The following is a 16834-nucleotide window of genomic DNA, read 5'->3' as shown; positions in this document are numbered from 1 at the left end:
GCGAGAAGTGGTTTCTTTGCATGGAGGATGGTTGAGCCATGGAATGCATTGCCTGATAGAGTGGTGAGGGCGAGAACGGTCAATGAGTTTAAGGAGTGGTATGATAGACTTTGTGTTTCTTAGGGGGAACCTCCCCTCGATGAGTTTTGACAGACTTTATGTTCTTAGGAAGGACCTCCCACAATGAGTCTTTTGACTCCATGGAGTAAATAATAATAATAATAATAATAATAATAATAATAATAATAACAGCTAGGTTTTGGTGAATGAGTGGAATAAGCTGCCAGAGTCTGTTGTGGGTGCCATGCCTGTGAATGAGTTCAAGGCAAAGTACGATAGATACTGTGTGGATGTTGAATAGTTGTTCTTGACATGATGTTTAGGGCCTCCCTCGATGAGTCTAAGACTCCTTAGAGTTGCCCATAATAATAATAATAATAAATGCAGTGGTATGCAGGTGACTGATGCAGAAGTGATTGTTCAACTAATGAGTAGCCATTTTGCTAAAAGCTATCAACCTTGTATATGACATTGATCTCACTGGTACTTCTTCATGGTATGAAGAAACTCATGTGTATAAGAAGGAAGTACTAGAACTATTGCACAAACTGAATAAGAATTCTGCAATAGAACTGATGGGATATCAGCACAGATGCTAAGAGAGTGTTCAGCTGAACTGGCTATTCCTTTGACCAGGTCATATAATTTGAGTGTCAGAACAGAGAAGATTCTACAATAGTGGAAAGAATGCATGGTAATCCCATTGCACAAAGGTGGTGCAAAGATCAATGTATCTAACTATCGACCAATCAATATCTCAAGAGTGGTAGTGAAGATTTTGGAAAAGTTGGTTATAGCTCACATTCCAAAATGGGTTGAGAGAGAGTTTCTACTTTGCCACAAACAGCATGGATTTACTAAAGGAAGGTAATGTTTTTAGAAACTTGCTCACATTCTATAATAATGTTACCACTGAAATAGACAAGGGGGGGGGGGGCATAAAGCACGACTTTTGGATTTTGCTAAGGTTATTGACAGAATACAGCATGGAAAACATTAACTGAAGAATATTGGATTGGATTATAAACTATTGCATTGACAAGAAGATGGCGGACTGACTGATATCAAAAAGTCATATATGGAGTGGCAGTGGTGTAGCTTGAGCTTTTGCTGCCCAGGGTGGTCCCTGAGTTTGCTGCCCCTCTCAGTACACAATTAAATTACTACAAAAAGTCAAAACGACATATAGGGAAATAAATTAAAACACTATGTTTATTTTTGAAGTAAAACGTTAATTTCGACATTCTAAAATGTTATTTTTCTTGCTTTTCTGTTAGCAAAATCATCAATGACATTGGAATAGTAATGTAGGTAATTCTTAATCAATTTTATTTAGAAAAACTCCTCTCACAACTAGCAACACTTACAGCAATTTTGAGGAAAATTCCCAGTAGTATTACAATATTTGGAACTGAGATCTTGAGACTGTATTTTAGAGTTAACTGCAAAAGTTCAAAAAGGTTCAAAGTGCTGCCTGGGGTGGACCGTCACCCCCTTAGCTACACCTCTGGGAGCGTGTGAATCTGCAAGATTCAAGGTAACCAGTGGTATGCCTCAAGGATAGTCCTTAATGACATTGGAAAGGATTTCACATGCAACATGCAACTATTTGCTGATGACACAAAGACAGGTAGGTTAATCAGGAGTGCTGCTGATATGCAGTACTTGCAGAATGATTTGAATAGGCTGGAATTATGGACATGTGAAATGGATGTCATTTCAATACTAATAAACATAAGATCATGCAGTTTGGTGGAATTAAATATAATGTCATATTATATTGGTGAGATTATGCTAGAAGAAACTTATCTTGACCCAATGGATCCTATGGTTTGGATTTTCAACTCCGTGTTCAGCGAGACCGGATTTTCTGCGGTTTGAAAATATGAATGTGGTCTTCATGTTCCGAGATATGCTTCTGAACAGACCTACCTGTCTGACCAAAGTAAGACAATTTGCAGGTGCATGGGATCTCATAAATGCCAGGTAACATTAGAGGTGAGAGTTTGTCCTTAGGAGAAGGTAACAAGTTATAGATTTGGTTGATAGGTTTGTAAGTAGTGGCAAAATTGTATTTCTTCAAAATTTTTGAAAGACGTTCAGAGATGCTTTGATGTAAGGTAAGGGTATCCTATGGACTCCTTGTCTGGGTTAATGTGTGGGAAGGTGACTGATGATTTTTTGAGTTGTTTTAAGATTATATCCATTTAGAACGGCTGTATTTTTGATTATTTCTAGTTCTTGGTTTAGAGAATCTTCAGAGGAGCAGAATTTGTGTGCTCTGGAAACTAGTGATTTAATGATACCAAATTTCTGAGATGGATGATGAGTGGAAGAATTGGGAATGTAGCGACCTGAAAATGTAGGCTTGCGATAGACAGACGTGGCGCTGGAACCGTCTTCTTTTCTTTGAATGTGTAAATCCAGAAAGGAGATACCCTATGGAGATTCTTTTTCTAGCGTAAAGTTGATGCAAGGGTGAAGAAGGTTTATTTTATCTAGAAACAGTTGTAATTCCTGTTCGGGATGATCCCAGACTGCAAATACGTCGTCGACATATTTCAATTCTGATGGTGGGATATTTACGTCCTTTGGACGTAAATATCCCACCATCAGAATTGAAAGCTCTTACATCCTTAAAACGTAATAAAAATACAATCATCACCAGAGCTGACAAAGGAAATACCACTGTGGTTCTTGATACCAATTCATATGACCGAAAAATGAATTTTTTACTCCAAGATCGTAATACTTATGCCAAACTGGATTATGATCCTACAAAAAGTCAACTCAGGAAATTAAAGAAGTTACTTGATGAAACTTCCTCCTTAGATGAAGAAATAATTAAAACACTCAAGACATACCATGCTAGATCTCCCAGAATCTATGGCTTACCTAAGCTTCACAAAATTAATGTTCCTCCCAGACCCGTCGTAGATTCTATTAGCAGTCCAACTTACAAGTTATCAAGATTCTTATCTAACCTTCTCCATCCTCACATAGGTCACTCAGCCTCTTCAACCAAAAATTTCACAGAGTTTCATGCAAAAATAAAAGACATTCAACTGTCAAAAACTGACTTGTTAATTAGCTTCGACATTGTCTCCCTCTTCACGAACATTCCCCAGAAAGAAATAGTAGAATTATTAACTCAAAAATTTATTTCTGATATAGTTGAATTATTCAAATTTGTTATTACATCCGGTTACTTCACCTTGAAAGGTCAAATTTACAAGCAAGAAGAAGGAACAGCAATGGGATCTCCTTTATCACCAAACTTAGCAAACCTGTTTCTAGAACACCTTGAAGAAAAAATATTCACTTTTGAACCCAAACCAAAAATTTGGTTACGATATGTCGATGACGTATTTGCAGTCTGGGATCATCCCGAACAGGAATTACAACTGTTTCTAGATAAAATAAACCTTCTTCACTCTCGCATCAACTTTATGCTAGAAAAAGAATCTCCACAGGGTATCTCCTTTCTGGATTTACACATTCAAAGAAAAGAAGACGGTTCGCACCATGTCTGTCTATTGCAAGCCTACATTTTCAGGTCACTACATTCCCAATTCTTCCACTCATCATCCATCTCAGAAATTTGGTATCATTAAATCACTAGTTTCCAGAGCAAACAAATTCTGCTCCTCTGAAGATTCTCTAAACCAAGAACTAGAAATAATCAAAAATACAGCCATGCTAAATGGATATAATCTTAAAACAACTCAAAAAATCATCAGTCACCTTCCCATACATCAACCCAGACAAGAAGGAGTCCATAGGATACCCATACCTTACGTCAAAGCATCTCTGAACGTCTTTCAAAAATTATGAAGAAATACAATTTTGCCACTACTTACAAACCTATCAACCAAATCTATAACTTGTTACCTTCTCCTAAGGACAAACTCTCACCTCTGATGTTACCTGGCGTTTATGAGATCCCATGCTCCTGCAAATTGTCTTACTTTGGTCAGACAGGTAGATCTGTTCAGAAACGCATCTTGGAACATCAATACCACATTCGTCTTTTCAAACCGCAGAAATCTGGTCTAGCCCAACTTCTTCTTCTTCTTCTTCTTCTTCTGCAGCTTCTCCCACTTAAGTGGGGTCACTGTTTGTTATGAGTCTCCTCCACACCTTCCTGTCTTGGGCTGTCACCACATCCAAGTTCTTCATCTTCAAGTCCTCTTCTACCAGCTCCCTCCATCTCTTCTTTGGCCGCCCACGCTTCCGTCTTCCTTGCACATCCATCTGCATGACCCTTCTTCCCACATATTCGTCCTCCCTCCTCATCACATGACCAAACCATCTCAACCTTGCCTCCTGTATTTTCGCTCCTAAGTTCGTAACTTTCACTGTTCCCCTGACATAGTCATTTCTCAGATGATCCTTTCTGGTCACACCGCACATCCACCTAAGCATTCTCATCTCTGCTACTTCCATCCTGCTGATGTTATTTTTCCTCAGGGCCACAGTTTCTATAGCATATGTCATAGCTGGCCTCACTACTGTCCTATAAATTTTGCCTTTCAGATTGATCGGCACCCTCTTATCACATAACACTCCAGCCATCTCCCTCCAGTTCCTCCAACCTGCTTGTATCCTGCATCCCACTTCCTTCTCACCTCCTCCATCTTCTTCCACTGTCGAACCTAAGTATCTAAAGTCTCTCACCTTCCTGATGACATTTCCTTCCAGCTCCAGGTCTGTCTCCTGGCCACCACCCACTGCGCAACACATATACTCTGTCTTACTTCTGCTCAGTCTCATACCTCTCACTTCCAGTACTTTTCTCCATCTTTCCAGTTTAGTTTCCGCTTCTTCTCTTGAATCTACACACAGCAAGATGTCATCTGCATACAACATTGTCCAAGGTGCATCTTCTCTCACCTCCTCTGTTACCACCTCCATCACAATATTAAACAGAAACGGACTTAATGCTGACCCTTGATGCTAGCCAACTGTTACTTTAAAACTTTCTGTCTGTCCCAAACAGGTCAGAACACTTGTCTTCACATTTCTGTACATTTCCTGCACCAACCTGACATATTTCTCCGGCACCTTCTTCTCCCTCAGACACCTCCAGACTTCTTGCCTTGGCACTCTATCGTATGCTTTCTCCAGATCAATAAATACCAGATGTAGCTCCCTTTGTTTCTCTCAATATTTTTCTATCATCTGTCGTAACCCAAAGATAGCATCTGTTGTTGATCTACCAGGCATGAAGCCAAATTGTTCCTTTGCAATCTCCACCTCCTCCCTCAATCTACCATCAGGAACCCTTTCTAGGATCTGCATTGTGTGGGACATCAACTTTATTCCTCTGTAATTTTTACAGTCTTGTGCATCCCCTTTACCCTTGTAGATGGGAACAAGAGTACTCTCCCTCCATTCCTCGGGTATATTTTCCTGTTGGCAAACTTTCATGAACAGGTCCCACAGCAGGTCAATTCCCTCTTCCCCCAGTGCCTTCCATGCCTCCACTGGAATTCTGTCGGGGCCCACCGCTTTTCCATTCCTCATCCTCTTCATGGCCTCCGTCACTTCCATTCTACTGATGTTCTGCACCATCCCCTCAGAAGGCTGCCCATCTCCTCTGTGAGTCCTTGCATTTTCCTCATTCAGAAGTCCCTCAAAGTATATTTTCCATCTGTTTCTTATGTCCACATCCCTCCATAATACTCTTCCTTCAGCATCTTTGATCTGCCTCACATGTAAGATGTCCTTTGCTGCTTTATTTCTACATTTCGCTAGTTGGTAAATTTTTCTCTGTCCTTCCTTTGTTTCTAATTGATCATAGAGATCTTGATATGCCATGGCCTTCGCCTGTGCCACAACTCTCTTGGCTTCTTGCTTTCTCTCTTTGTACACCTCTCTGTCCTCTTCCACTCTTGACTCATCCCACTTCTGCTTTGCCTTCCTCTTAGCTGTCACTGCCACTTGTACATCATTATTCCACCACTAACCCTCCTTCTGCTCTCTAATCTTTCCAGATGTCTCACCAAGCACCTCGATTGCACAGCTCAGGATTACTTTTGAATTATGTTTCCACCAATCTTGTACACTTTCCAGTCCATCCAAAATCCTCTCTAACACTCTCTCCCTAAAACAATTCCTCACACTCTCTTCTTTTAAGCAAAACCACTTAATTGTCTTCATCCCATGGCAACCAGAAGTTCTTATCTTCGATCTTAATTTAAAGTCTGCGCACAGCAGTCGGTGTTGTTGTGCTACTTGATCTGTTGGAATTACCTTACAATTTGTCACAACCTTAAGATGTTTTCTTCTAGTCAAAATGTAGTCAATTTGTGAGCTGTTGTTACCACTTCTAAATGTTATCAAATGTTCTTCCCTCTTGAAGAAAAACGAGTTCACAATTGCCAGATCAAACGCTACTGCAAAGTCCACAACCTTCTCTCCTTCCTGGTTCATCATTCCCACTCCGTGGCCACCATGCACCCTTTCACAGTCTCTATTCTGTCTTCCTATGTGCCCGTTCAAGTCTCCTCCGACAATGACCATCTCATTTTCTTCCAATTCCCTCATTTCTTCATCTAACACGTTCCAGAACTCATCTTTTTCCTCTGCTGTACAACCAACTTGTGGGGCATATACACATAATACGACCACCCGCTCTTCTCCAAGACCCAATTTCATTTGCATGATCCTGTCGTTCCTTCTACCCACGTCCAGTACTTCACCCTTCATTCTGCCACACACCACAATTCCTACACCATTTCTTCCCTTGTTATTCGCTCCAGAGTAGAACAATTTATATCCATCTCCCAGTTCCTTTGCCTTTCCCCCTTTCCACCTTGTCTCCTGCACACATAAAATGTCCAACTTCCTCTTCCTCATCATGTCTGCCACCTCTCTTCCCCTTCCAGTCATGCTTCCAACATTCAGTGTTCCCACTCACAACATCCTCTCCACCTGCTGGGCTCGCTTCTTTAACCGCACCCGCCCTTGATGCAGTAGCATCAAGGGCGGGTGCGGTTAAAGAACACGGAGTTGAAAATCCAAACCACAGGATGATCCATTGGGAGAAGTCAAAACGTTTACACAGATCTTTATATAAATATGAACGTTTATATAAAGAAAGTGCTGAAGCCCTACTACACAGACCAAATTTAAACCGCAACGACATTCTTACCATTCCTAAAGTATAGGAAAGTGTCATACAAAATTGTGTAAAATAATCTTTATATATACAGGGTGTTCGGGATAAATTTGACATATTTATAATTAATTATATTTTTCCGTAAGTTACATGTATTAACACACACTTCTCTTCATTTAAAAGTTTGGACCCTTCTTCATTCATATACAAGATGTCAGAAAGGATGGATAGCTGGAACCCACCTGAATCATGGAAGAGAATAACTTGTATCATGATGATTCGTGCCTGCCATCAAAATAAGGATATTACGACTGCTGCCCAATGCTCCCTGAATACAGTAAAAACAATCAGGCATGAACTAGAGACTTGCAATGGTGACTACGAGGATGTAGCAAGAAGAAAGATCCCTAGCAGACGATCTGATTGCGTTCGTACAGCAGAATTCCTCGCAAATCTGCAGGAACAGGTGTTGAAGAACCCTGGCATTGGAATTCGGGCTTTGTTCGTGGAGTTGCTAACTGTAGTCAAGCCCTGGATAACAAGGGTAGCCAATGGTAGGCCGTATGTATGGCAGCAGGATTCGGCCCCTTGCCACACCTCTGGGAAAAGTCAAAAATGGTTGTCTGAAAATTTCTACGACTTCACCAGTCCAAATGTTTGGCCTCCAAACTCCCCAGACCTTAACCCCATGGATTATTTTGTATGGGGCGCAGTTGAAAAAGACACCAATCGCACTTCCAGTAATACAAAAGCCCAGTTAATGGATAAAATTAAAACAGTTTTTGCGGCCCTTCCCAGGGAGACTGTAGCATCAGCTTGTTCGAGGTTCCGAAGCAGAATTGAAGCTGTGATCGATGCTAATGGTGGTTATTTTGAGTAAATCTTGTTGATAGTATTGTAATTAACTCTGCCTGTAATGTTTTTTTGTCAATTCATTAAATTTAATAGATACAAAGAAGATTTTCTTTTTCCTTACGAAACTGTCAAATTTATCCCGAACACCCTGTATATATATATATTTTTTTAAGTTATATTTAATTATTTACTTCTATAACATGTTACTGCATGCATATTGAGATTTCATTGTAATCATGCACCCTAACTGTATGTTATTCCTAGTACTGTTTGAACTACTATACTGATGATGTCCCAAGATACTTGGGATGAAATATTTATGAATTAAATAGTCATTACTGTGGTTAGTATGTGTGTTTTTTATAGAAAAGTGTTCTGCATAATTTTTAACTGAGACTATTTCTCTGTGCATTCATACTCATTTCTACACGTTGAGAGCAGAATACATATTTAAAAATATTATCTATTCTTAATAAAAAAGAAGTAATAAAAATAATAGAAACTTGGAAATAAAATTCAAAAGCCATTATAAGTTTTATAATACAGAAATCCCTTGATTAATGTCTCCAATTAGTGCATTTTCAGTTAGCGTGTCATTTATTTCTATACCAAAATGCAACTAATGTACATCTAAAATTCGATTAGTGTGCCCATGTTCATGTTAAAAATAAATGTTATAGATTTTAAAAATTTTCTATCTATACATTTTTATGGCTAATAACTATTTTAAAAAATTAACCAGGATGAAATGATTTCGTTACCTATTTAAAATATTTTACAAAGTTATTATTATCATTATCCAGGCCTCCATGGAGTCAAAAGACTCATCATGAAAGGTCATTCTTAGGAAACACAAAGTTTATCATACCACTCCTTGAACTCGTTGACTGTTCTTGTTCTAACCACTCTCTCAAGCAATGCATTCCATGGTTCAAACACCCTCCATGCAAAGAAACCACTTCTCAACCTCTTGCTCACAGCTTCCTTTTGTAACTTCCAGGGATGGCCCCTTATCATCGCTGCTTCCTGCCATTCCACCAAGTAAAAGAACACCCCAATGTCTACCCTGTAACTGCCTCTCGACAGTTTAAAAGTCTCGATAATATCACCTCTCCTTCTTCTATCCACCAAACTCTGCAGTCCACAATCCCTCAGTCAATCCTCGTAACTGACATTGTACAGTCCTGAAACCATCTTTGTTATCTGCCTTTGTACCCTATCCACAGTTAATTTATCCCCTTCAAATCCTAGGGACCAAATCTGAGAACAATAGGGCTGATCAGGATCTTATACAACGGAATGAGCGGATATGCTAACCACTCGGCCAGACAGGCTGGCCGAGTGGTTAGCGCATCCGCTCTCCAGCCAAAAGGCTTCAGGTTTGAACCATACCGTGGGCATGGATGTTTGTGTTGTCTGTGGAAATATTAGTGGCGGTGGTTGGCGTTGGTGTAGTTGCGGTCAGTTGGTGGAGTGAGTGGCTGAGACAGAGTTGTAGAGCAGGTGCCCTCCCTCGATAAGTCTTTGGACTCCCTGGAGGTGTCAAATAATAATAATAATAATAATAATGATAACTCTATTATCTCTGCAGGTCAGCATCCTTCTCATTATTGTAGCAATACTCTGTGTTACCTTCAACACCTTTGCAATATGTCCCCTAAATTTCAGGTTTCTATCAACCATCAAACCCAGATCTCTTGTTTCCCCTACTTCCTCCAGTATAGCTCCTCCAATCGAGTATGCATCCTCCAATTGATGGATCCCAAACTTCAAGACTTTACATTTTGCTATATTAAACCGATTTCCTTCATTTGCCCATATGTCTAGTTTATTCAAATCCTCTTGCAGGGCTGCCACATATGCACTATTAATGATAACCCTTCCCAGCTTCACATCATCTGCAAACAACTGAATATCCATTTGCAATCCATTTGACAATGTCATTGATATAAAGGTTGAACAATACAGTTCCCAGTCCTGAGCCCTGTAGAATCCCACTTGTAACCTTCTGTTTCCTTGATATTGCCCCACCATACACAACTCTCTGACACCTATCAGACATCCGATCCTGAATCCGTTTGACCATATGTGCTGCAACTTAAATATCAGCATATCATGTGGCACCCTGTCAAACGCCTTTGCAAAATTCAAAAAAGTAAGGCAGTATATGCCTTTTCCCTAATCAACTGCTCTCGTCACTTTATATTAAAAGGCAATCATATTATATTACTAAAGCAAAAGTGCCCCTTAACAAATCCATGTTGATTTTTACAGATAACATTACCCTCATCTGCCAAACACTATATAAAGTCCCTCATTAACTGGCCTATAATTAGACATTTCCAGTCTGCTACTGCCCTTGTGGAGCGGCACTATCTCACCTTCCTTCCATTCCTTGGGTACCTTTCCTGCAGCCAGACTTTTATTGAAGAGCCAGGTCAACAGAGTTCTTTAGCACATTCTCTCAAAACCCATGGTGAAATACCATCCAGTCCCACAGCTTTACTGGTATCCAGAGTACTTAGTATTTGGAACACACTCTCCTCTTGCACCTCTAAACCCTGAACCTGTCCTATCCCTCTAGTATTCAAACCTTCTCCAGGACGAAATACTCTGATAAAGTGTTCATTGAGCAACTTCACTATGTCCCTCTGCATCAGTCACTCTATTCCCATTTTCATCCTGCAATGTCATTCTTCTGCAATCATTTCTCCTTTTACTGGCCACATAGCTAAAAAAATTCTCTAGGATTTTCTTTGGATCTTAGTGACAATCTTTTCTCGTATTCCAGATTTGCCTTCCTCACCATACTTGGCCTCTCTTCTGGCCTGTGTGTTATATTCTTCGTGTACCTACCTTCCACCCCTCTCCTTATATCTCTTCCATAATCTCTTTTTCAACTGCAGTTCCTGTTTGATATTGCTTGTCATCCACTTTACACCAAATTGTGTCTGCTTCTTCACTCGTGGAATACAGCTTACTATTGCTGCTAACAAATATTCCTTCACAATATCACATGCACTAATGATATCCTAGCCTTCCAATTCTGCCCTCCATGGAACTGCCCCTAGTTGATACCTAAGACTATTATTATCACCTGCCTTATAATTCCACATACGTTCCTGTCTCTTTGATACTCCTGCATATCTATTCATCTTCCAAGTCAAAACCACATGGTCACTCTCACCAACTGGTGGGAGAGATGTCATCTCACTTATTATCAGCTCTTCTGATGCTATGACCAAATCCAAAACTCTTGAACCTCTTGTTCCCTCTATTACATGTTGCCTAAGACACATGTCCATCAAGAATTCTAGAAATTCCTTCCCCTTATTACAACATGCATTTTCTTCTTCCCAGCTTTTACTGTTGTAGTTAAAATTTCCATAACAATCATTCTTCTTGCACTTGACAAGCTCAACTGCCTAAGCATCTCCTGCTCCCTGGTTTGTAGCAACACCTCACTAAATATCCTGTCTTGACCACTTCTACTTCACACCATATGCTTTCAAAACTATTAGTTTCACTGCCTTCCAAAGCCTCCACTCTTAGAAGATATAAGTCATCACTTATCATAAGCAGTACTCCACCACCACGTTTTTCTTTCCTGTCCGACTGAAAAATACTGTACCGTGCTACTTCAATTCCTGTTTTTTAATTAATTTTAAATAATTTTAAATTTTTTAAAAATTATTTTTTAATGGCATACAGTGCTACACTATTTCCATGTACCCAATGTTCCAAATTTAACACCAAAGTAGGTTATCTGATAATTACATAGCATTTTGCTGATCATATGTCATGCCTCCTTCGCAATTGCTTTCCTTACTTTTTTATTTTAATGTATTTTCCTAACGTTTAATCATGAGTAAAAGAATTGGTGAGCAAAAAAGTGGAAGTATAAAAAAGATTTGCAAAGCAATTTTTAGAAGAAAAACTTGAAATAATAAAAAAAATGAACAAGGCGAGTCCAGAGCAAAGATAGGACAAGAACACAAAATCAGTGAATCAACTATAAGAGCAATTTTATAATTTATAAAATTTATAAAAATCAAGTGGATATTAAATCCAGCATTATTTCAAAGCCGAATGTAGAAACTATGAAAGTTTTGGGGAAAAATTGACCAGAGAGCTTACGGGAATACACTAGCCGGCATTCACGAATTGTACTAGCACAGACCACAAATAATGCTGGATTTAATATCCACTTGATTTATATAAATTTGCATCGCCACATTGAAGCTTTTTGGCTCTTGATTTTAGTAAATACTTTATGCACTGACTGAGTTTGCTTACGAAAAATACACCTCTCCAACATTTCAAGTTCCTCAGTACTGAATGAGAGTTTTTGCTTTCTTAAGGTTTCTGCTTGGTCTCTGAGGAGTACCAACCAGTTTGAAACAGCTGTCAGGCCAGTGAATTCTTATCAAAATGGATGTTTGGGCAAGTACTTATATTATTATTATTATTATTATTATTATTATTATTATACCTCCAGGGAGTCCAAAGACTCATCGAGGGAGAGTGTGCCAACAGCATCAAACGATTGGTCCCTTTCCAACTACTAACCGCACTCGAACTTACTTAGCTGAGCCATTAGTAGCAGAGGCTCTACCAATCGACAACCTTTGCTGGCAAGGTTGGTCGATATGGCTTAGTGGTCAATGCTAGGGAAACTCATGAATGCTGGTGAGTGTATTCCCATAAACTCTGTGGTCAATTTTTTTAATGAAATTTTCATATTTTCTACATTAGGCTTTGAAATAATGCAAGAGTTAATCTCCACTTGATTTATATAAATTCAAATAATATTTTTACCACCAAATACAACTTCTCTCATACAACCTGTGGACCAGGGGATTATCACAACCTTTAAGGCATACTACCTAAGAACATTTAAATATGCAATAGAAGTAGCATCTGGAGAGAATTCTATGAAATTAGTAGAATTCTGGAAGAATTTTAATGTTAAATATACTATTGAAAATATTCATCAAATCTTTGGAATGAAATTACTGCTAGCAATATGCAAGCCATTTGGAAGCACATTCTTCCATATTGTGCAAATGATTTTAGTCTTTTGAAATGAAATAGACAGTACCATTGACAGGGTGTTGTAGCATAGAGGCAGCCTGCCTCACAGTGCTGCTTAATAAGGGCACTTGCTCAGCCATAGTGCAGTAGGCACAATCGCTGCACTGCCAATTCCTGTTAGCATAGCAAGTGCAGAAAGAAGTTTTTCTAAGCTTAAACTGATTAAAAATTATTTGCGAACAGCAATGACCCAAGAAAGATTGGTTGGGCTAGCAACTATATGGACAGAGGCAGATATAGCTTATAATTTTAATTTAAAAGAGCTTATAAACAGTTTTTCTTGTAGAAGGGCTTATACGCTAGTTAAACATGATTATTAATTACTTAAGGAATTGACAGCATATACTAGAATATAAATTAAATCAAACTTTAATATATAATTTCCAATATTTCAGCAACGTCACGTTGCCATCTTTATGGGAACTTAAGAAAAAGACACGTGCATGCAATACTACATAACAGCAAATGAGAAACAAAGCGAGGAAGCTACTGTTGTCCTAAAGTCCTGAAGGTGCCCCCTAGTGGGCTATATTAGGTGTTCTTCACCTTTGGGCTGAAGTTCTCCTGATGTATGTTTCCCAAATTTGGGGCAGTCTCATGCATCCAAATTTGTTGAGGTTTGGCATGTTCCTAAGGGATGAGGTTGATTCCAGGAATAGTCTTTCATATTTGAACTTGCTGTGGTGTATTATTGTGGCTTTCTATCACCTTATTCTGTGGCGAGTATCCAGAGCATAGTCTGCAAGCCCAGAGTGGCTGCACTTGTGAAATCGCATGTAGTCGTCGTGTTCTGAGATTCTGATATTTGCTGTCCTGCCTGTTAGGGGAAGTGGTTGGTCTTTAGTGCAGTGGATAAGGGATGCCAATTTTCTACATGGTCTGTAACAAGTGGTCAAGTCATGTATTTTTAAGATTTTGTTGATTTTTCTGAGGTGCCTCGGATGTAGCGAATGGTGATGGATTTAGAGTAATCTAAATTGTGAAGGGGGTGGGGGATTACTGGTTTTAGTATTTTTTGGATTTTTGGGGGGGGGGTAGTCATTGGCTGAGAAAGTGTTAAGGATGTGATTTAGTTCAGTGGTTAGGGCTTTGTCATTTGAACAAATTAGTTTAGCCCTGTTGAATAGTGTCTTAATAACTCCATATTGTTGTGTGTGGGGGGGGGGGAATTGTTGGTGAATGTATCTGCCTGTATGGGTGGGTTTTCTATAAACTGAGAAAACCAAGGTTCCATCAGGTTGGCGGGTGACTAGTGTGTCTAGGAAGGGGAGGCTATTGCTTTCCTCTTTTTCCAGGGTGACTTGATTCTGGGGTGTTGGTTGTTTAAGTGTGTTAAGAAGGAGAGGAGTGTATCCAAGCCATGTGGCCAAATATTGAACACATCATGAACATAGTGAAGCCATATGGTAGGTTTTTGTGTGGCAGAGTTTAAGGCCTTCTCTTCAAAAGTCTCCATAAAGAAGTTGGCCAAGGGTGGGGAAAGTGGTGAACCCATGGCTGTCCCCTTCTATCTGTTTGTAGAATTTTTCCTGCCAAACGAAATAGCCTGAGTTCATTATGAACTGAAATAGGGCTGATATATTGGGAGGAAATTTAGCTTGGATTAGGTTTCTTTGAGGGGGACATTTGTGAATAAGGAGGCGACATCAAAACTGACCATTATGTCATTATGTTGGAGTGTAAGGTTTTCTACACTGGCTTCGAAGTGGGCTGAGTTTTTTATGTGTGATGGTGTGTTGCTCACACCATCACACATAAAAAAACTCTTTATAAATAAAATTACGGGTTGAAAATGAAATCTGAGGAAATTTGTTCATTTTCAATTAATACACCCATTTTAAAGAATGCATTTAGCACATTAATCGAGGGATTGCTGTATCTGTAACACAAATTTTAATTATTTTGAACACACATTTTAGATTCAAAATATTTATCAAACATGCAAATAATAAATGTATTGTGTATTTTTTATTTTAGTTCGCAATGTATATGGAATGCTTAAATTCTTATCATGATTTATATGCACAAACAGACTAGTCAGATGTTGAAAATTTTTTAATTTGGTTATACTATAAATTAAAGATGCCAAGAAATAATAATCTTGGTTTAATCCTTTATCGAAGAGTAAGCAAACAAAGTTTTCAAGTGAAGTATTTTTACAACTCGGATATAGAGGCTAATGACTTGACATCAATTGCCTTAGTATCTCATAATACAAACAATTTACTTACACTAGGATAAAGGATTAAACCAAGAATATAATTTCTTGGCATCTTTAATTTTTAGACTAGTTAGTAAAAAGTTTACTATGTAAAATTAATAAAATTAATACAATGTGGATTTTATATTTTATTTTATTTTGCAATATACATGGAATGCTGAAAATCTTAGCATTTTGTGCATATGAATCTTTTAAATAAATCTTTGTACATATACATAATTTTGTCTTTGCCATGATCTCCTCTTGACTAAAAAATAATAAACACTCCAGTGCTATTAGAATGACAATTCTACTTGCATAGACAGTGACTTTGAAAAGTGTCAGCACTTCATATTCAATATAAAAAATAAAAATAAAAAACACTGTGCAGTAGATAATTATTTAATAAATATAAACAAAAAATCAAATTTTATTTCAAAGATTTGAGATCCATGTTTTGAGTATATTGAATCATTTTATATTAAACGTAAAATTCTATAATAATTATAAGTAAGGAATTAAAACAGTATAAATATAATGTGCTCACAAAACTGTGTAATTTAAATTATGTTAAGGTGCATTCATAGTTAATGCAATTAGTTTATAAAGCAATTATTAACAGAACTTATTATTATCTTTGATTTCCTGTATATTAAGTATTTGAAAACCTGTAAAATCAGGTGCTAGAAGGTGGTTACACAATGGAAACATGCAACAAATGAACACCTAGCATCATGAGGTGACAAGAGTAAAGGCACATTAACAGAACATGCATAGCGTGTTAGTGTATGTGGTGGCATGGCACAAAAAACGTCACAGGCACACAACAATGTTCAACTTGCCTGAATAGCAGCATTAGTCCTTGAAAGAACGATCTGAAGTTATTGTGACGGGTAATGGATGTTTCAGGGTTCAGTTCGATATTACCAAACACCTGGATGTATGGAGGAGAGGCTGTTATTGAACCAATTGCAGAAATTTTATCGGTATCACTAGAGCTATATCTTTTAACTACCCATGTAAGGTGATTTTGGAAATGAATTCATCCACTAAACCTTTTATTATTCTAATAAGTAACTTTGGGAACATGTCATGAACTATAACACTGACCCAACATAATGTATATCAATTTTAAATAGCATTTTCTATTTCTACAAAACATATAAATAGAAGGGAAAAAAGGCAAAACATTTTGAGATATACTACTTCTATTTAATACATTTTATTATAGGTAATTCTGCAGACAACAACATGAATGAATAGGCTAATGTGGAAGAAGTAATTATACTTTGCTCAGTCATGAAGTTTCATTACTATATTTCTGCTAAAAAAAACACAGAAATATAATGAAAACTGTTTATCACATTTCTGGTTTTAATATGAAATTATGCTACATACCTGTTATTGCAAATCGTTTCAGGTAATGACAAAGATTTACTAAAAATGTATATATACAGTACTAAAAATGAATAAAATAAATATTTATAAATAAAAATAAATAT

General features: G+C 38.0%; 1 protein-coding gene across 1 annotated transcript in view; it reads right to left on the bottom strand.

Annotated features, from left to right (window-relative positions):
- The window catches only part of LOC150100847 (voltage-dependent calcium channel type A subunit alpha-1-like), a 1659894-nt gene that overhangs the window by 480552 nt on the left and 1162508 nt on the right, over nucleotides 1-16834 (bottom strand). The window contains exon 35 of the mRNA XM_090401918.1: nucleotides 16175-16266. Coding sequence (XP_090258044.1) covers nucleotides 16175-16266 — 92 coding nt within the window. The remainder of the gene's footprint in view (nucleotides 1-16174; nucleotides 16267-16834) is intronic.

This window comes from Typopeltis vanoorti, chromosome 12 (genome assembly GCF_054136105.1).
Source record: "Typopeltis vanoorti isolate ZY-2024b chromosome 12, IOZ_Tvanoo_1.0, whole genome shotgun sequence".
Classification (NCBI taxonomy): Eukaryota; Metazoa; Arthropoda; class Arachnida; order Uropygi; family Thelyphonidae; genus Typopeltis; species Typopeltis vanoorti.
The sequence above is the reverse complement of the archived record's forward strand: the minus strand, read 5'-3'. Positions and strand labels throughout refer to the sequence as shown.